The sequence below is a fragment of the Lithobates pipiens genome, unplaced genomic scaffold (genome assembly GCF_037356315.1).
Source record: "Lithobates pipiens isolate NorthernLeopardFrog02 unplaced genomic scaffold, aLitPip1_a1.2 Scaffold_23, whole genome shotgun sequence".
In the NCBI taxonomy this organism is placed as follows: domain Eukaryota; kingdom Metazoa; phylum Chordata; class Amphibia; order Anura; family Ranidae; genus Lithobates; species Lithobates pipiens.
In genome coordinates, this window is record NW_027507785.1 from 159,154,519 (window position 1) to 159,176,750 (window position 22,232).

Below are 22,232 nucleotides of genomic sequence, written 5' to 3' on the forward strand. Positions count from 1 at the left end.
ACAATATAAAACACCAAATTTTCATGCAAAATAACGGTACTGCTTTCAGCACCTAAAATCTGAAATAATCATACCGCCAGGGAGGTTAATGTAGTTTTTTAGGCAGTTGCATTTATAGGCTTTTCTTTGAAGGCAAAGTAATGGGTTCAGACGCCAACATTTCAGACGGTACCAGCGTTTAGGCACGTTTTCATTTAGAAGCATTTTTAAAGGTGTCCTATTTTATTTGAGGGTCTAATGATGTTATCTTAAATAAATGCTCCTAGATGTGCACGCGACTAAACGCGGCATGCAAACGCAGCTAAATGGGCGCTTTTAAATGCCAGTTTCAAGCTTTCAAGAAAAACATTCAGAAGAGTTTGCCTGAGCATCCCTTGTACATTAGGCCTTAGGGATTTATTTATGTTTTCACCCAAGACTCACACAAGTTTTACTCAGGATTCACTTATTTTCCCAGTTTAAATAAAGTCTGAATCTTAAGTGAAATTTAAGAGGGGTGAAAAAATTATGACTAAACATACCTCTTATCTCCTTGTTGGGCCTCATGTACACTGCAGCTGCTAAACTCACATTTAGGAAGAATTGGGCATTTTTTTCAGCAGCCCCAGAACTCTCCTCAATGTTATCTTATGTGTACATGTACATTCATTTGTTTAGTAGTTTAGAGGCAGTTGAGGTTACTGGCATTTTTTGAAAGCAGAAAAATCGTGTTCAGGACTGTAGTTTACCAGTATTTCAAATGCCAAATGCTTGTAAACGAGTATAAGCACGGTAACCCATGCTTATGCCCATTTGCGTTGATAAGCGTTTTTAAAGTGGGTCATGTGAAATTTGGAAAAAATATCATTTTCACCATATGCTGTTGGGGAAGAGTGAGGGAGATGGGGGGAGAGAAAGAAATAGAGGAGGGGGTGGAGAGAGACTCACTCCTCTCTCTGCTGCTGCTCTCTCTTCTCTCACAGAATGGCTGAAATAGTTAATACTTGTTTTTCATGCATTGTGGGCTTTTGTTTTGTTTTTTATCATGGAAAGCAACAATAACTATAAAAAACAGACTGGTCTTAACCCCTTCCGCTCCCTCATGTGGGGCTTTTAACTGGGTCATAGTTTAGGAAGGTGGTGCAGGCTTTCTAATCAAATCATAACTGTAAATCGCTATCACAGTGGTCACATGATCAAGAGGACGAGAGCTGTTTGTGACAGTTTGGTCACTGTGTGTGGAAGCACAGCACCATAAATGCATGTGTGATATGTGTGTATTAAGATGCTCCGGTAGAGAGGTTACGTCGTCAGCAACAGGTTAAGATGTAAAGTGTAAAAGGAAAATAAAAACAAACCAACATTTTTTAACATATGTATTTTATTGCAATTAAATTGCTTGATTACAATAAAAAAAAAGAAAAAAGAGAAGTGGAGATGCTTTTCATTCTGAACACTCAGGGCCCACATTTTGTTTTTTCTATAACATTCTTACTAAACCTTTTGAAAAGGGCTATAAGTCAAGTACAAGGTACATACAGCCAATGTCATTAAAAGAGAAGTATGGGTATTTTTTTTATTGTAGAATCATACTTATCTAGGTGGATGCAGCATCAGTTCGGTTTGGTTCAATGCTGCATCTGTCCCTGCCGGCTCTAAGATTGAGAACCGAGCAATCAAACACCTCTGATTGCTGAGTTCTCAGAGTTCTGCCCCCCCCCCCCCGCATTAACTGAAGCGCTGGCATGTGGAGGAGGCGGGAGCTACTGGCTCAGGCTCTCAGCGGCTCACTGAGAATCTGAGCTGGGTGCCGGTCTAGGCATTTGGGCTGATACCAACCATATGGTTGTGATCTTTCCCAAGCCTGGACCGGCTCTGTGACATCAGCCGGCAGTGGGCTTCAGCCTGCTGTTTGCTGAAAATAGGTCACAGAAGCGCAGAACAAACTGCACTCCTGTGAACCACAGCAGATGTACAGCTACCGTCGAACCGTCGAACCCAGAAGCCGCACCGTCGAACCCAGAAAAAGGAAAAAAAAGCTCCGCCCGCAGCAAAGGCTAACCGCCAACTGCCTGCTCCGCCATTTGACAGTTCTTAAAGAGGAGTTTCTGGCCCCCACGAAATGTCAGCAGCTACAAATACTATATCAGGACACTTACCTGTCCAGGGTTCCTGTGATGTCGGCACCCCAGCTGAATTTCAGATCGGCTCTCGGGTGCTGCCGCCTCCATTCATAAGGGAACCCTACTGCGCATGCCTGGTGGTGGAGAAAGGAGGCGGGGGGGGGGGCAAACATCCAAAGTATGGTGCCACAGCACGGTCTTATGGAATTTGGGACAGGAACCTGTCAAAAACAGTTACCTGTTCCCCCTCCCCACTGAAAGGTGCCATATGTTGAATCAGAAGGGGGGAAGGAGGAGTCAGTTAAGCGGAGGTTCAACTTTTGAGTAAGGGACAGTGCCGCAAGGTGACGTTGCCAGGTGGCTCCGCCCCTTACCTATTTAAGGACTGTCAGATGGCAGAGCAGGAAAACGGTAGTTAACCTTCATCGTGGGTGGAGCTTTCTTTTTTCTTTTTTTGGGTCTGGCGGTGCAGGGGGCGCTGTGATTGACGATGGATGTACATCGGGGGCATGTTTTTTTTTTAACTGGTTCCCGACCAGCAACCGCAGTTATACTGTGGCAGGTTGGCTAACCTGGGCGAGCCATCGTAGCTGTATGTTGGCCGCATTAAGAGCACTAGGGGGCTCTCGCCCGGTGGTCACGATGTACACCGGGCACCCGTGATGGCTCCTGAGAGAGACAGAACGGAGGTCTGTCAATGTAAATAGACAGATCTCCATTATGTCAGGGGTGAGGAGACTGATCAGTTGTTCCTAATGCTTAGGAACAACAATAGGTCTCCTCCCCCAGGGAGTCCCATCCCCCCGCAGTTAGAAACACTCCCTAGGTAACACATTTAACCCCTGGATTGCCCCCTAGTGTTAATCCCTTCCCTGCCAGTGACATTTATATAGTAATCAGTGGCTATTTATACCTCTGATAGCTGTATAAATAATGGTCCCAAAAAAGTATCAAAGTTGTCCGATCTGTCTGCTGCAATGTCACAAGCCTGATAAAAATTGCAGATCGCCACAATTACTAGTAAAAAAAATCTAAATAAAATATTTTTTTTACCAAAAATATGTAGAAGAATACATGAATACATATGGGCCTAAACTGAGGAAGAAAAGTTATTTTTTTTTTTTTTTTTGGGGGGGGGGTATTATTTATAGCAAAAAGTAAAACCTATATTTCAAAATGTATGCTTTTTTTTTGGTTTATAACACAAAAAATAAAAACCAAAGAGGTGATCAAATACCACCAGAAGAAAGCTCTATTTGTGGGGAAAAATGGACATCAATTTTGTTTGGGTAAAATGTCGCACGACCGCACAATTGTCAGTTAAAACGGCGCAGTGCTGTATCACAAAAAAATGGCCTGGTCATTAAGGGGGCAAATCTTCTGGAGCTTAAGTGGTTAAATAGGAATTATAAAAACTGTGTGTTTCTATTTCTTTTTGACACTTTTTCGGTGAATGGGTTGTACCCCATACTCATTCACATGGGGGGGGTGGAATCTGGGCCCCCCCCTGTTAAAGGGGGCTTCCTGATTTCATAAGCAGACCCCCACAACCACAGCCCAGGGTTGTTGGGAAGAGGCCCTTTTCCCCATCAAAATGGGGACAAGGTGCTTTAGGGTGACCTGGTATGGTTCAGTAGGGTGGGGGGGCTTGCTTGTCCTCCCCCTTTCCTGACCTGTATGCTCAGATAAAGGTCTGGTATGGATTTTGGGGGGCATCCCACACCATTTTTTATTTTTTTACATTTTGGTGTGGCCAAAGGGCCTGGTATGGATTGAGGGGACGGGGACCCCACACATTTTTATTTTTATTTTACATTTTTGTATTTCCAGAAATGGACTGAAGTCAGGAAAATCTATTTAAATGTAATTTTCTTTTCTTTATATATGTCAGTTTTGCTGCAGCAGGTTCTATACATGGTACAGATGCATCACTTTACAGGCAGACTAATGAGACCCCCCCCCCCCCCCCCCCCAGACACTATATTTAAAGTATTTTTTCACTTTTATTGTAAGTATCATTAAAATCACTGCTCTTTTAAATACTATCTTTTAAACAAAAAAAAATTGCTTTGATGCATGTCCCCCAGGCCAGTACCCAGGCCCCCATACCCTTTTTATGGCCAATAACTTGCATCTAAGCCTTCAAAATGGGGACTTTTGACTTTTCAAGTGTGGGTCCTATAGACTTTAGTAGAGTTTGAGGCTCGGGTCTGAACTTTTTACATGTCCGAGAGTTGTGGTACGAACCGAACTGGGGGGTGTTTGGCCCAACTCTAATCTTTTACTGCTGGAAGGGGCAAGGAGTCAGGGCATGGTAGGCATACCTCCCAACTTTTTGAGATGGGAATGAGGGACACCTATCAGCAAAAGCATGCAAGCATAGGACACACCCCTTGCCACACACCCTTATAGGAGAATTGTACAAAAAAACAAGATTGGTTTAACCCACAAGTGCTTTTTTTACCACTACTATTCCTTCATATTGGCTTTTGGAATTTACAAATGAAGCAATTTAGAAATCAGATGAATGGTTTAGTGCTGGGAAACACTTTTTGATAGATAAAAAGTGCATTTTATATACAACTATAGAGATCAGACCAAAATGAGGGACAAATGAGGAGAAACTGAGGGACAGAGGGACATTGTTCCAAATCTGGGACAGTCCCTACAAATCAGGGATAGTTGGGAGCTATGATGGTAGACAAGGTGAAAGGCAACAGATTGCACTAAAAAAAACATCCTTTTTTGAAGATTTAGATCTACTAGTCTACTATTCGTGTTAGGTGACACGTCAAATGATTGTGTTGCATGTCAGGTAAAACCAATTCCACTCTTTGTCTTGGGAAGTGTTAGCCAAGAAAGTTAGACACAAACGAGTTTATTTACTAAAGGCAAATAGACTGGACACTTTGCAAGCATTCTGCAAGTGCAGTTGCTCCAGAGATTAGTAAATGAGGTAAAGCTTCACTTTGCAAAGAGTACCCAATCACGTGGGATGGAAATAAAAAGACAACATTTCTGCTTGCACATGATTGGATGATGGAAGTCAGCAGAGCTTCTACTCATTTACTAAGCTCTGGAGCAACTGCACTTGCCGAGCAAAATAGAAATATTTGACTGGATGATTTGGTCAAAATCTGACAGTATTGACAGTATTTAACAACAGATGTGATTTAACAGCAGAATTTACATGTTGACCACAGTTTGTTATCAATCGTTATTTTATGGAAGCTGATTACTTTTACTGTAAAAAAAAGCATGCAGGTTTATTATTTTAAATAGTTCTATTTTTTTTTGGAAGGAGCAGCTGCAAGAATTCTGACGCTCAGCTGTCATTCACTCAAGCAGAAGTGAAAACAGCATGGTCAAAAATGGCAAAGAAAGGTACATGCACAGTTTTCTTCCTTGTTTTTGTGTGAAACTGCTGCTTGTATTAATGACAGCTGCTTATCACTATAGGGATCAAGGATCCTTATGCCCGAAGCACTCTGCACTCTCCTTGTGATGATTGAAATATTACATGGAACATTTTACAATTACTGTATTTTCAGTGGGGAAAAATATTACAGTTGCAACACTTAGCTCAGTGTTTTCCAAAACAATCTTCAGGAGCCATTATTAGATCATGTTTTTTTAAGTCTCTTTACAGAATTACAGGGGACATTTTAATTGTCCTTCTTTAAAACTGTGACTTGGTAAAATAGGCGGGAAGGTGCCCGAAAGTTTCAAAATCATGACCCCAGTTGTTCTTTAGGACTCTCATAACTAGTAACCTAACCTGTCCATTACTAAGTCTAATCAATCTGTAAAAGAAATAAAAGAATTGTTTTCTATGTTTGATCAAAATTGTCTTTCAAAGTGTTTTTATTATTACTTTGATTAGTAAATCCTGTTCTTTGTTATTTTTTTAGGTTGGAAAGTACAAGGACCGTGGTCTACAAATGAAATATTATGTGTGGCCAGTATTTGAACTGTACCCCGACTCCGAGGAACATAAAGATGAACATCTGAGCATAGTAACATTAGAGGAAGCTCCTTTTGTTATTGTTGAAGATGTTGATCCATTAAGTGGAACCTGCATGAGAAACACTGTTCCTTGTCGCAAGCAGATACGTATAGAGTATGTAATATATGTGTTTGATTTGACATTATAACTTAACTTGGTATGCTAACATTAAAAATAATTAAATATGAAAGTCAATATCTACTTGGTTGAAGGGATGTAAAGTTGAATGGGGGGGGGGCTTGTGAGATGTTAGCAATAATAACCCTATATACAAACAATTATATTGTTTTTGGAGGTTATGTTTGGGATGTGACTGAAGAATTCTTGTTATATACCCAACATCTAGGCAGTGGTGTTTTTTTTAATAGTTTCTGCTGTATCTTTGATTACATTACATTACTTTGCTGTACCTACAGGCTGTTTGTGCGTTGGAACAGCAGTGTCTTCTGAATTTTGTGTTATTACATCCCGGTCAGGGTTGCAATTATCCCCAGTTGCAGTACTAATTTTACTAAACATCAAGACGTCTCAGCCTTCCATTGACCTCAAGATAGCCACCATTTGCTGTATTATTTGTAGATGTCAGCATTATTTTCTTCCATAATAGAAAAAAAAATCTGTGCTTTGCTCATGCAGGGCATGGCGTGTTTGCCTAAAGTACAGCTACATTTTTGTTACAAATTTCAGCAATTTAAGCAAATCTATCCTGGAACCTCTCCATTCCGTTGTATGCTTATCTTATTGTGATGCTCATATCATCAGTGTAGTAACTTGACAAAGAAATAAATAGAGCTGTACTTGTACAATAGTCACTAGAAGTACAGTCTCCCTAAACTATGTATATGGGATGTTACTGTACAGACGTGGCCAGCATCAGAGTTTTTCACACTGAGGATGTAAACACTGGCTGTCACAAAGAGAAGAACAGGTTGGGGGTTCTTGGTTTACTTACCTTAGAGGCTAGTGTATCTGTTAGTGGCAAGAAGAAAACAAAACCCTGCACTATATGCACACCTTTAAAAACAAAATGAAGTGAGCGCTGTATAATAGATAAGCAGCTAGCACATGAGTGAATAGAAAACCTTCAACAATCAATAACACAAAATGTATATGCACACCTTTACCTTGTTTCCTCATAGTTCCCTTCAAAAGGGGCAAAGGAAATCATCCATATATCAGGGTATGGAAAAATGAATCATTCCATGTGAGATTGGTGTTTTTTTGTTCTGATTCTATAGAGAATTTCTTCCAGACTTTGCTATGTATATTAGGTTGTATACAGTAGCGCATTTAGGTTTTGTGTTGCCTTAGGCCTGACTAAACTCGTGCACCCCTTAATTTGAATATGACCCACCCCTTCCTGTCAAGGCCACATCCCTTGCTGTTTAGGACTCGCCCTGACATTTTTGAGTGGGGACACTATTTCTATGGGCCTAGGGGGGTGGGCCTGGGGGGGGAGGGCAATAGATTGAGCCACCACAAGTGGCCCCATAGTAGTCGGCTTACTATAGGGACACTCAAAAAAGAGGGGTAGCTAAGACCGTTGATGGGGGACCTCAGAAGAGGAGGTTTGGGGCTGATCTGTGCAAAATCATTGCATAGAGCAAGTAAGTATAAAATATTTGTTATTTAAAAACAAAAATCCTTTACAATCATGTGGGGGGGGGGGGGGGGGGCTAGTAGATTTAAATTGACTTTTCATAGGCAACTAACCACTTAAAACCCAACTCCTGCTGTTAAGCAGTTACAACATTCATGTCTTTCCTTGTGGGATAGGTTTTACATAAATCAATAAAATCTGAGCACCGATCAGGGTGGTTTGGGGTTGATTTGCTGAAGGAAAAAATACTTTTCACTTTACAAGTACAGTTGCACTAATTTCCCCAAGAGCTTAATGTGACAAAGTGCTCTGATTTCCATCACCCAATCATGTGCATGCAAAAGTGTTTTTTTTTGTAATTTCCTTGCATTTTCCTTTCCCTGGTTGGGTATTCTTTACTAAGTGAAGCTTCACAACAATGACTAAGGTCTGGGGAAAATTAATGCAACCTCACTTGCAAAGTGCACAGTCTTTTTGCCTTTAGAAAATCCGCCTCTTTGTCTCAGCCTTCTAACTGCCTCTCGGTTTGTTAAAGGAAGTTGAAAAAATAACAGACTACATGCATGGGTACATGCATACAGTTATTTTTTACATTCAACCAGCGGGTTGAACAAAAGAAAAAACTAAAACAACTGACATATCCACGCATCAACAAAAACAATGTTTATGCAGGGATCTCTCTTGTTGAGACGCATTCTATTGCCCATTTGCCTAAATCCCCATCAGTATATATTGATCAGCGCTTGCAGTCATTTTCAACATGGTCATTCTACAGAATCCGGTCATTAGATCAGCTTCTGTTGAACACACAGCTGTACACATTGACTGAAAGTCATCCGGTTCCTGCTTTATTGGCTTGACCACCAGGTAATAAACTTGTTACGAGGGGACTCAGAAAAAACAAAGACTGCTGTTTTACTGCTAGAAACATTTTTTATGTTTATACACCTTTAATTAGAGAGTTTTAACAACATAATTGTATAATTCTGTAAATGCTAGGTTATTCTGAAGCAGATAAAGTCTGGTTTTGTAATGTGTAAAAACCAACAAGGACACACCTGGCCATGGGATGGTCAACAGAAGATTCAGCCAAGATTCTTTTATTTTGTAGAATAATTAACGTGCTGGTTTGGCTGAGCGTGCATTTTTAAGCTTTGACAGACATCCCTGCTGCTGTTACTGTTTCTGGCAACAATGTTTGTCGAGGAAAATACATTTCAGATGATCAGTTCTTCCCCCAAGATCAAATGGCCAGGAGGTGTCTGCTGAGGTTTTAGAGTGTCCCTAGATCCTTAGATTATTTATTGAATGTAAACAGTCAGAACAAATGAAAATCATTTTATGTTTAGGGCAAGCATGAGAGTATTAGTGTCAGGTTCTCTACACTTTGTTCTAAACTAAACTCTTAAAGCTGAACTCAGAACATGAAAAAAAATGTGTTTCTCAATCCATCTGCTCCTAGGTATTCTGTAGTTTCATTTAAAAAAAAAAAATTCTTAAGCGTAAATTGTCACCTGCTATCGTGCGACCATCCACAGCATCGTATGCGGTAATGGAGACTGCTTATTGCAAATTGCTGTTTGTCTGAATTTCCCAGCAGCCTTGGCTTGTGGCTTTCCTGTGTTTATATAACTTCAGTGCTGATTTCAGTTCAGGAACTTGTGATTCTTCATAAATCTAGAGGTGTTTTATTTAAGCCTGAACTTGTTATCAAAGCACTCTGTCTCCCAGGCTATAGGACATAACAAGATTGGCAATGAGGATGCCTCTTCTTTCTCTACCCAAACTATACAAATAGGCTGTAAACCACAAAGTGAAACAGTGCAAATTGTTCATAACACCATAAAAAACCTCCATAAAAACAGTCAACATTTTTCGGGGGCAGCAAAACTCCTCCTTCATCAGGGCTTAGAAAATGGAATAAGGACTTGAATGGACTCAAAGGAAATTATGATAAAATGGATTTAGATGGGACCTGGTGCAAATTTCCTTTTTTGAAATGGAATTAAAACATTGTTGTTCCTTGCTCAATAATTTTTAAAATTTTCAATAAAGTTTTATAGGTTGTTGGATACAACATAGCATTAACAAAGATACAGGGGTTTGCCGTTACCGTATCAGAAATATTCAGTATAAGAGACCCTATACAATATAGATACAGGGTATTCAAACAATAGATGTAGGACTTAAGTTGTTAGGAATAGTTACATAGAACAACTATACAGGATGGCAGCATAAAATACTGTGGCCTTTCAAGTTATGTTAGAAAGTTGTACCGCCAAAAAGAAGAGAGGAAAATAAACGAAAGACGACAATAAAGAAGAGCAGGGAGGGAGGAGGATGAGGGGAGTATCAATTCATTACACACTGAAGATCACGGAGGAAGGGGAGAGGTGGAGAAAATGTCGGTTTGGGGGGGTCATCCGGGTGATCGATGATATGGCATCACAAATCCAGAAGTCTGTGATCAAAGTTGCTTGGGATCATTGTGATCCAAGGTCCCCAGACTGGGCATGGTATTTTGCAGGCAGGCCGTCAATTTTTAATTTTCCAATGCACTCTCTTTTTTTACTTTTGAGAAGGGAATACTTGGTGATTGCCTGGTTTTGGCTAGGCCTTGATTGGCAGCAGTTAGAATGTGAGTCATTAGAATACACTGAGATTTAGAAAGACCCTCTGGTCTGTGATTCATTAAGGCTTCAAGTGGATCCAAGACTGGGGTTGGAAGAAAAAGAGCACTGAGGAAGAGGTGTACTTGCTGCCAAAATCATTGGGCCACTGGGCATGACCACAAAGTGTGAAAAAAGTTCCATGCTTTGAGAAACCACGAAAAACAGTAAGCAGAAAAATCGGCAGAGCAATGTGCTAGTCTACTGGGGACTATATACCATCTGAGCAGTACTTTATAGTTGACCTCCACCACTGCTGCATTTCTACTGCATGATTTTGTGGTGGCCCAGATTTGTGGCAGCCAATTGCGATTTAGGGGTTGTTGTAGTTCCTACTCCCATTTAGACACATAAGGCAAGGGGTGGGGTGTGCATTTATTAGTTGAGATTGTATTTGAGGGAGATCATCTAAAATGAGTGTGGGATGATTTTTGCATTTGGTTTCAAACGGGATGAATGTCTGTTGTCTACAGTCTACACATATTGTAGAAATCACATAGTGTTTGACTTGAAGATATCTGAAGAGTTCAGACTGTGGTAGGCGTTGTGAAGATTGTAGGTTTGTAAAGGTTCTGAAGCCTCCTAGGCTTAATAGAGTGTGGAAATGGGTCCCCTTCGAGGTGATCCAGTGATGGAAAAATCCAGGGGATTTGTAGCCAGGGTAAAGGGTTTTGTATTATAGACAGTAGCATGAAGTGAGAGGAGAGGAGTCCACCGGAATACTTATGACTATCCCAGAGGTGCAATAAATATAGTGTTATTGGATGTAATAAATTATTCCTGTCTCATGGGAGAACCAATATTAAGTTGTGAATAGACATGGGGGCTCAGTCTTGGGCCTCTCTATGTCTATCCACAGTGGAGTTTCCTGGCTGGTGTGGTATTTGGTCAGTTGTTCTAACTAAGCAGCGTAATGATATCTAGAGAAGCTAGGAACTCCTTAAAAAACATAATCTGAGTAGAGATAAGGGACTTTCTATCATTCCAAAAACAATCATAATTCTAATCTAAAAGGAGATTTTGTAACAGATCAAATGTAGGTTAATTTGGCTATTAAGTCCATTCATTTCCCCATTTCATTATTCTAAGCCCTGTACCTTTTCTTCCACACCCTTGGTGAGCCTGGAATGCTCTGATTGGTTTCATATGTTTGTGGTTTGTGTATTACATACTTTAATTAGGATGACTTACCTACTGCTAAAAAGTGAACTTTATTTTCTGCCTGGGGGCAGAAGGACAGCACGTTTTCTATACTCTACAAGCAGCAGTTAACACTTAAGGTTCATTAGAAACCACCTGACAGCCCGTGTGTACTGCAGCTGGTCTGACGAACAGCCAGCTTCTGTTGGAGGGACATGACCAGAAAAAGGGTCTGGCGATCATCTCCCGAACAGAGCTCTCAGCCAATGGCTGAGTTCTCTGACCGGAAAGTTCTGGTGGGGGGGACATGTCAGAACACAATAGCACAGCAGGGGAGATCACTGTACCAACATTGCATGGTTTGTACAGTGGCTCCTCCGGAAGCTATCAGGTTTTTTTCTTTCAGCTCTGCTGGTTTGAACCAAAAACTAATAGTGTGTTCTAGGCTTTATGGTACAGATCTCACTGTAATAAAGGATGTATTTGTTCCTAAGGTAAATTTGTTTGCAGAACAGTTTACATTTCAGCAACATGGACAGCATAATTGTAAATACACAGTACAATTTATAGCATAGTTTTGAGAGAGTTTTGAGACGCTGACAATAACAATCTGTGTCTATCGAACCTGTGGTCGAATGTGCCTAACCTTAACTCTATTAGTCCAGAATTATTCTGCATAGAGAGAAAAGATTTGACATAGAGAGAAAAGATTCGACATAGAGAGAAAAGATTCGACATAGAGAGAAAAGATTTGACATAGAGAGAAAAGACTGCTGCTGGAATTGGGTGGGGAAAGTAAAATAAAAATAATGATGATGATGAATGTTATTGGCTGACTGTAACCAAAGAGGAGGAGCAGTAAAATAGCTAGAACTAAGTACACACGTACAACCAACTTACTTTCACTTACGATTGCTAGCAGAGAGAGACACACACACTAAATCATTTCAGAAGACAGTCAATCTTAGCTGGTCTGTTTGTCAGAGAACCTAAATTATTTAGCAATTAAGCATAAGCACAGCAGTAGAACAATAGTGAAGCAAGCTACAGTTCAACTTAACTTTTTTCATAATAATCTGCTGCTATTGTGTTAGTGTTGTGAACTTGATAGTGATACTAGTGTTGCTAGTGTTGTGATAGCCTCAGAGGCTGCCCATGTTGTGTGGGGGGGGGGGGGGGGGAATTATAGAATATAGATTCTATATTATAGATAGGGTATATAGAATCTATATAGAATCTCAATCCTTGTTACCTGTCTGATCAGTGATCACCTTCAGATTCGACAGTGAAAAATATTCAAATGTTGAATCTTTGGCTTATGGTGTCTGTCGAAAGTTCTAAGAAGATTTGATGGAGTAGCTAAACTATATGGAGTCATACAGTTTAGCTGCTCCGTCAAATCTTCTTTGAACATTCGACAGACACCATAAGCCTTCAATGACAGATTCAACCTTAATTAATTTGGATTTTCGGATGAATGCAATTTTTTACGAAAAACAAAATAAATAAAAACTAATTTCGTTAGTAACTAGATAAATGTATTTTCGGACAAAAACTAAATTCCAAAACAAAATATTTCAGTGTGCACATGTCTAGTTGGTAGAGCAATTAATATTAAAAACAAACTCATCCTGCATTAGAGAAAAATAGTCAAAATGCTCAATCAGGGGTCTACTCGCAACATACAGGCTGTGAACTCCGAATATGCCTCTCATAAGGCACATTGCATAAAATGCTGCATGCTTTGAAAAAGATGCATGATGGCCTAAATACAAGAAAAAAAAAAAATATATATATATATAAAGAAGCACCACTCATATGCTACTATCAGATATATTGGCTGGTTCAAGCACTGCTGGTGAGTAGGTCACTGATAAGAGCATGTCAAGCCAGTCCATATAGTTATAATTGTTTCCAAAGCACACCAGTATAGTGAATCACAAAACAAATGATTGCAAAATGGCTTCAGCTTGCTCTATCCATCAGGAAAGCCTTTCTAAAATGTTTTAGGGCTTAATCATGGAGGCAGATGTCACCCACCTTATGCTATATTAATCCTTTTATTATTTTTTTATCAGGTAATTTTATATAATAATAAAAAGTCATATATTTTACGTCACTGTGATATATTGCTTTTCAATTACATCAGAATTATATTTCTTGGGGCAAAATTCATATTTTATACATTTACTACATTTAAACAGTGTAAAGTTTTTATTTTTTTTTTGTTTTTTTTTGTAATGTGTTTAATTATTTGATGGTGGCTGTAATTACACATAGTCATAATCACCTGTGCCTGAGAAGCTGCATGTGTTGCATACAGTCTGTCATACAAGTGAATATCTTTACAACATGGCCATACTTCTTTGCATCAGCATTTACCCACTCATGAGCATCAAACCTAATTCCCAAAAAAGAAACGTCTGTGCACAGGAAAATCATTGTGGATGTGTGGATGTGTGGATAAATGCTCATGTGGAAAAGGATCAGCGTTTAAAGAGGAAGTAAACCCTGATGAGTTTACTTCCTCTTTGATTCCCCGCAAAGGTAAAGCATAATGGACTACTATGCATCGCATTGTAGTCCATTATGTATCACTTACCTGACACAGGAGCCAGCGAAGTCACAGCTGTCCCCTGTAGTCCGGAGCATCCATCTTCTCGGTGGGTCTCGCTGCTCAGCCGCTGTCATTAGGCGAAGCCGCGATGACGTCACTCCCGGGCATGTGCACGGGAGCCGCCACTCGCGGCATATCACCGCTGACAGCAGCGTGCTCAGTGCGCCTGCGTGCCGCTGTCTACGGCGCATGCGCCTTAGACGGCGATGCCTGTCTTTCGGCAAATATCTCCTAAACCGTGTAGTTTTAGGAGATATTTCTTGGACCTACAGGTAAGCCTAGATTAAGGTTGGTTGTAAGGGTTTACAGCCACTTTAAAAGAGTATGGCTGTGTACAGCGATTCACTTGAAAGGCAGGCTGTTTGCAGCATGTGTGACTCCCTTGGCATGAGGAAAGTGACATGGGATTTACACTAGGCATGAAAAATGGCCAATATTGTTTTGTAACGTTACTACCCCAGAGGTTACTTTCTAGTGTAAATAAGCATGAAAGCTTCCATTCCAGATAAACATTTGTGCACTGTACATATCACTACCGCTTCTGTTAAAAGGGCTAATCCATCATCTTGAAGCCTGATACAGAATCTGCTGTGTCTATACTGCCTAAGGAAATTCACCAGAAGTAGTTTTGCAAATGAACCAACTGCACCTACTCTGAAATTGATCAACTATCTTAGGCAGCCCGCAGATGATCTGATTTTTCAATCATTTCATTCCCTCATTAACATATTCAGTGTTGATGGGGAAATGCCTCTCACAGCACTATTGTGCTCTACCAACCCGCTGCCCAGCAGCATGTAGGACCTTCCTGGCCAGCAGAATATAACGATTACTGCTAGTGGTTATAACCACCGGCTGTATTTTCATGCCAAAAATTCAACAGGCTTGATCTACCCAAATCAATCTAACTAGTTAAACCGGCCAAATTTCAATCCATGTATGATAGCCGGCTTTAGAAACCCTACTCCTGTGCTTGGTTGCATGTTAGCGGCTGTCAAATATTTAAGAAAATAGTACAAGCTGAATTCTGCATTGTCTTTTTTTTAGAAGAATGAAAGCATTCCACAGGCACTGTTCAAGAAGATGCCTGAAGATCTTTTTGTAATATATGTTTTGTTGCTTTCTCATGGTTGGATAAAAAGTCATGGCCTGGTCAGCTCTGTCAACACCTTTCATGGTGTAGTTGTAGTCCATCACGACTTGTGGTTTCATTATGTCTTTTCCACCTTTTGTGTGTACCATGACAGTAGAGGTGTTGTGAATAATACTCATTAGGCACACATCTTTTATGTCGTGCCATCTCAGTGCCATCATTTTTCCTTTCTGCCAGGCAACTATTTCTCCTGCCTTGAGCTTTTTATTGCCAAAGGTTGGTGGCATGTCACGCCGATTAGCTCTAATGGTCCCATATGCATCCATCTTGTGCTGTAGAAGGAACTCATAGAGTTCTGAAGAAGTGTAAAAATGATCTGTTGTTACACAGTAGCCCTGATTCAGCAATGGTTCAATAAAAGTAAGAACATAAGTGGTTGCCATTTCATAATTACTGAATCTTTTGTTGAATATGGTTCCTTTCCCGGTGTAAAGGATCGAATTCCATATGTAACCAGTGCTGGATTCACAGAGCATGAATGTTTTTATGCCAAATTGTGCTCTCTTAGATGCTATATACTGTATCCAGCTGAATCTTCCTTTGTAGGCCATTAGACTTTCGTCGATACTGATGTCTCTATCTGGTACATAGGTCTGCTGGAAATGTTCTCAATAATTTGATATACCTCCCAAATCTCCCCACCACTCCCTGAAGAAATATGAGGCCCAGAAACTTCCAGATGTCCTCTTTGGTCACTAGTTCCCACTTTCTGCTCCTTGCAAACCTCTGATGCATAGCAGTTTGTTGTTCCTGGTACCGATTTGTCTCTGTAACAATTTTTTTCTATAACCTCATTGGTCAAAAAGAGTTGGCGGTATGCCAGTGGGTTGTCATCTTCCACATCCACTTTGATACCAGGTGCTCCAGTAAATGGAAATCTTGGGGGCGCTGCGTGCTCAGTACCGCAGTCAATTGAGCACCAAGTCCGCACATCACTGGACACAGTCGCAGGTTCATTGCTGAAATCACTTTCTGTGCCTGATGACGAACTTCCCCATCATGAATCGCCATCACTCAAACATGCAAGTTATTCTGTATCACTGTCGCTGTATTCCAACAAGTCATCTGCCTCTTTTGAGGTAGAGGCGCGCTTTTTTGATGCCATGGTCGTTCTGCAGTTTTCAGACAGAAAGCACAGTAACACTGCAGGCAAGGGCACTGGGTAAAGCATTGGGGGCAAACTAAGGTCAATTTTAATTGCTATAGTAATGTAATCCAATAGAATTACAATGTATCAATGTGTTTGTGTTTTATACTGTTTGAATTTGCCGCCGGTTCCACCTTCCTGTGTTGTGACGCTCGCAGGGAACAGAAGCCAGGGCACACAGTGCATTGGGTGGAAGATGCGGCCGCTGTACACAGTGGGAGTACATCACGGGATCGCACTGGGGAATACCGCCAGGGGGGTTAAAGGGTATTTCTACTTTTGCAGTCAAATTTGAGAAAATACCACTATATTTTTGTTACATGTTTCCATTTACACAGAATACATAACTTTTAGATGTTTCTACAGAGAAGGTGTCCTTGCTGATTCTAAGAATTTCAGGACAATTCAAAGCTGGATAGGCACATAAAATTAACAAAACACTAGCAATGTGGATGCAGGAATCTCCCCTGCTGCCCTATTGTATTTTTTTCATAGCAGGGTCTCCTCCTATCAGAATACACTTCACACGCTGGTTTTACGGCAGGACCGTTTGATAGAAGCTGGTTTATTGACTGGCTTCTGTTAAACAGAGAGGGCTACACACAGATTGAATTTGTCCGGTTCCTGCTGAACCAGACAAATTTTGGTGTGTGTGTACCCGGCTTTACAGTGTCTTGTCCCCACATACAGGATTAATTATGTTAAACATTACTCCACAGTCCCCTACCAAACATCACAAATCTAGGAGAGTATGTTAGGATTTTTAATGGGTACCTAAATTACTAAGTACCATTTAATCGTGAGCCACTTATCTGCTGTCACACATTGAAGCTCTTTGGACTGCAAATCCTACAGAGAAATCTTGGAAAGGTTTTACTACAAAATTCTAACATGTCTACAGAACATCTAAACATGTAACTATGCAAGCATCATCATGGCAATAACTAAATGGCAGACAAATGTGCACTAAAATACATACAGACATACAGCTCCCACAAGTGCCTCTGAAATCAACAGTTAGCATTAATTATAAATTAACAAGATAAAAGTAAGAGATATACCAATTGGCGCAAGAGAAGTTTCAGTCTAGATCTCTAGTTAGAGGAAAGAAACCTGGCATATTGAAACAGGGACAATCCAAATATTCCAATCTGTTTAGAATAACAAGTCAATGCCAGCTGTATTGCACTTGTTTGGCAGGACTTTTTAAAAGTTTTATTTGACAAAGGACATTTTCCTATTCCCATTGATAGCAACAAAATTGAAGATCGGGAATCCAAACCACCTCGCCATATTAAGAGTCAACCATCTTCCTGTAGGGGCCAAGGCGTATGTGATGTAACATAAATGCATAGTATAATTTTATGATTTAATTGTCTGTATTCTTCAATATTGATGAAGGAGACTCTTCTGTACTGAGAGGAATATGTGGTGTTCACACCTCTGGCTTGTAGATGGCACTGAATATAGTTGTTATATGTATCATACTTTCTATATTAAGACAAGGCAGTTCTTTTCGTTGTTTTGACATACTGTACTCATAAGCCTGCACGTGCTTTGTAGATGCCTGAACTTTTCAACAAAGCATTCTATAACTACTCTTCTAGACTACAGGGTGCATCAAACCTCAAAATGTGAATTGGGAATTACCAAAAGTATCCACCATCAGCGCAGGGCTGAAAATCAGGGAGCCCTGTGGAATGACTGCTGATTAATGTAGGAAACAGTGGCTCTTAAAAACAGTGATCATCAACCCTATCCTCAGGGGCCACTAACAGGTCAGGTTTGCAAGATAGCTGAAATACATCACAGGTGATATAATTTGCTGCTCATTGATTGCAGTATTCTAGTCTGCATCTCCCCTAGGTATTACATAAAACCTGGGCTGTTAGCGGGCCCTGAAGACAGGGTTGATGACCACTGCTTAAAAAACATTTCCCTTTAAAAAAAAAATTACAATGCCTTGGAGCAGATGGGAGTCAAAAATGATTTATTATGCCCAGGGTTCAGCTTTAAAGAAATCTAGAGGTACTGTTAAAATGTTGGACTAAAAAAAACAGGTATTATGGAGTACAGTTATACTCTGGTTGCAATCATGATAGTATTAAAATTGTGACATTATTGCTGTATACTCATAATGTGTTAGAGTCCAACACACACTGATTGTGGATGCTTTCAGTGAGCCCCACTATGAGCGAAAATAAGAGAGTTTAACAAGTACAGACATGATCCTGTTGTGACTGTGATGATGTTATTACAGTACTATGACCCCCCTATGGACAAAAAGTGCACTGGTCAGAGAGATTAAATACCTGAATAGAAAAATAACTAGCCATCACTTTGAAATTATCCACACATTTCTCAAATAGGAGTCCTTCAGGCATGTTATAGTGCCTTACTCACTGTGCTTCTACCTTATTTTAAAGATTATGCCTTTTTAGAAACCAAATATTTAGTCCAGCTGTCTAACATTTATTCATCAGTAGCTAACTGAGTGGAAATGTGAGATATATCGATTAACCTTTTCAGTGCAAATTCAATAAAGTCTGAGAGCGCTATAGGGGGTTGCAATGATGTAGATTTTACTGCATGCTGCCTTGAAGAAATGTAGCAAGTTTTCCTGTTTCAGTGAAAACTTGACTTTGAGTTACATATTTTGTGCAAACAAGCATTAACCCTCTGCCCTATATCAGCTTTGAATTGTAAGATGGTACATTTGCTCCAAAATCTCAATATACCAGATAACAGCTGTTTTTCTTTTTCTATGAACAGAGCTTGTAGATGTAGCTAGTATTTGTGCAATGGCACATCTTCAAACTTTCTGACTAATAGGGACTATGAAATTCACAGACATTAAAATGGGTCTAAAGTCAAAACATTTTTTTAACTTAATGCTTTCCCTGCATTAAGCTAAACAATATCTCAATACATGATTCTCTCCTTCCTCCAATGTTTAAGCTTTCAGATATGTTACATAGTTACATAGTAGGTAAGGTTGAATAAAGACCCTAGTTCATCCTGTGTAGGTGCACGTGTATCAGTGTCTATAATTATTTCCCATGTCCCTGTATGTTGTGTTCTTTAAGATGCACATCCATGAGTCTCTTAAAAATATATATATTCCCCGCTGACACCACCACTTATGGAAGAGATTTCCACATCCTTATTGCCCTGACAGTGAAAACCCAGTGAAAACCCCATGCGCAGTTTAAGGTTAAATAGCTTCTCCTCCAATCTCATTGTGTGACCCCGGGTCCTCTTACACTCCTTGAGACTGAATAGATTTTTTCCTATGCTGGGATCACCATTGAGATATATGTAAATCACTATCATATCTCCTCTCAAGGGTTGTTTCTCCAGCGGGAATAAATGTAGTGCTTGCAGAAGTTCCTCATAATTGAGGTCCACCAGTCCCCTTATTAGTTTCATTGCCCTTTTTGGACTCTCTCCAGTTTCAGCACATCCTGTCTGAGGATTGTTGACCAGATCTAGACAGAGTACTCCCAGATGAGGTTTAACCAGACGTTTATAAAGTGTTAGGATTATCGTTTTTATGTTTGGATTGTATCCCTTTTTTTTATGCATGCTAATATTCTGCTGGCTTTGGTAGCTGCAGCTTGACATTGGGTGTTATTGCTCAATCTGTCATCTACTAGGACCCCCAGATCTTTCTCCATCCTTGATTCCCCCAACGGTTCTCCCCCTAGTGAGTAGTTTGCATTTATGTTTTTTGCCTTCAAGTGCATTACTTTACATTTCTCCACATTACATTTCATTTGCCATGCATTTGCCCACTCCATTATTTTGTTCAGGTCTGTAAAATTTCTATATCCTGAAGTTATTGCCCTGCTTAATTTTGTGTTGTCCAAAAAAACAGTGATTGAGCTATTTATCCCATCCTCTATATCATTTATGAATAAATTTCAAAAGCATTGGTCCCAGTCTGAGTAAACGTTATTTATCACCACCCTTTGGACATGCCCCTGTAACCATTTTTTTTTACCCAATTACAAACCATGCCTGCAGACCTCAGCTTGTAAATTAAGCATTTATGGGGGACTGTATCAAATGCTTTTGTAAAATCCACAGATTTGCCCCTGTCTAGATGGATGCTCACTTCCTCATAGAATGTTAACAGATTGATCTGGCAAGAATGACCCTTTGTAAACCCATGCTGATTACTACTAATGATCGTTTTTTCTTCAGTACATTTTTGGATATAATCCCTTATCATCCTCTCCAATAATTTACCTACTATTGATGTTAGACTGAATGACCTGGAGTTTCCAGGGATTTGTCTCTGTCCTCACATTGGCTTTTCTTCAATCAGCTGGTACATTTCCTGTCAGTGTGCTGTCCACAAAGATTAGGAACAATGGTCTGGCTATAACCTTACTGAGTTCTCTGCGTATTCTGTGTAAGCCATCTGGTCCTGGTGATTTATTTGTATTAAGTTTAGTACATCTTTCCTTCACTCCAGCCTCTGTTAGCCACGAGGGTATGCTCCACATAAAAACTGAGTACAAGAAGGCATTTAGTACAGTTGCCTCTCCATGCCATCCATAGCCATCCTTCCATCCTTGTCTTTTATGTGGGCAATGTGCTCTGATCTCACCATGTTACTGTTAATATATCTAAAAAATGTCCTTGGATTTTTTTTTACTCTCCTCCGCTATGTGTCTCTCATAGACTTTTTTTAACCGCCCTGATTGCGTTCTTACACTTATTATTGCATTCCTGTTGGAATGCTGACGGTGACCCAACCCCTTTATATTTTTTTAAATGCCATTTTTTTCTCTTTAGTTAGTTTTTTTACATTATGGTTTAGCCACCCAGGTTTAACTTTCACTCTTCTATATGTATTGCTAATTGAAATGAACTGTGTGACACCTTTTGTTTAATATGCTCCTAAAGCATTCCCATTTTTCTTCCGTGTTCAGTGTTTCTAGGATTTGGTCCCAATTGATGTCATGTAGTAGTGACCACAGTTTAGAATAATTGGCTTGTTTGAAATTTAGTGTTCTTGTGCTACCCTTATGCCTCCATTTTCTATAGTTTACACTAAATGCGTTCATCCTAAGATTGCTAGATCCCACTTTGTCCCGTATTGCCACATCTGAGATCAGACTTGAATCGTTCGTAATTAATCTATAGATTTAGCAGGGCATTCTTTTTAGTTGGGGAAGCCACCAATTGGAACATGAAGTTGTCCTGTAAGATCGTGGTCATCAACCCTGTCCTTAGGGCCCACTAACAGGCCAGGATTGCAAGATAACTGAAATACATCACAGGTGATATCATTTGCTGATTGAAGTATTCTAGTCTGCATCTCCCCAAGGTAATACATAAAACCTGGCCTGTTAGTGGGCCATGAGGACAGGGTTGATGACCACTGCTGTAAGACATTCATGAAATGACAGGCCTTTAATGAGTGAGCTGTCCCCACTTCCCAGTCAATATCGGGATTATTGTAGTTCCCCATTATGATGACATTTCCCTGTCTCACTCCCTTTAACATACCCCCATTATTAATTTCCCACTTCTTCTCTTTGAAGTTCTACCCACACTGATTACCCCTTCCCCCTCGCCCCATTGCCAGCCAGTGCCCAGTGCCCCAATATTGTTCCTCTCTGCACACCCCTCTCCCACTTCTATCCTTTCTGTCCTTCTGAAACAAGGAATACCCCTGGATATTTGCCAGCCAATCGTGTGAGCTGTCAAACCAAGTTTCTGTTAATCCCACAAAGTCTAAGTCCTCCTCTTGTAATAGCAGCTCCAGTACCTCTATTTTGTTACCT

General features: G+C 40.1%; 1 protein-coding gene across 1 annotated transcript in view; it reads left to right on the forward strand.

The window, feature by feature from the left end:
* Positions 1–22,232, forward strand: part of GRIN2B (glutamate ionotropic receptor NMDA type subunit 2B) — a 969,425-nt gene that overhangs the window by 744,457 nt on the left and 202,736 nt on the right. The window contains exon 6 of the mRNA XM_077452507.1: positions 6,014–6,222. Within this exon, the coding sequence (XP_077308633.1) occupies positions 6,014–6,222 (209 nt within the window). The remainder of the gene's footprint in view (positions 1–6,013; positions 6,223–22,232) is intronic.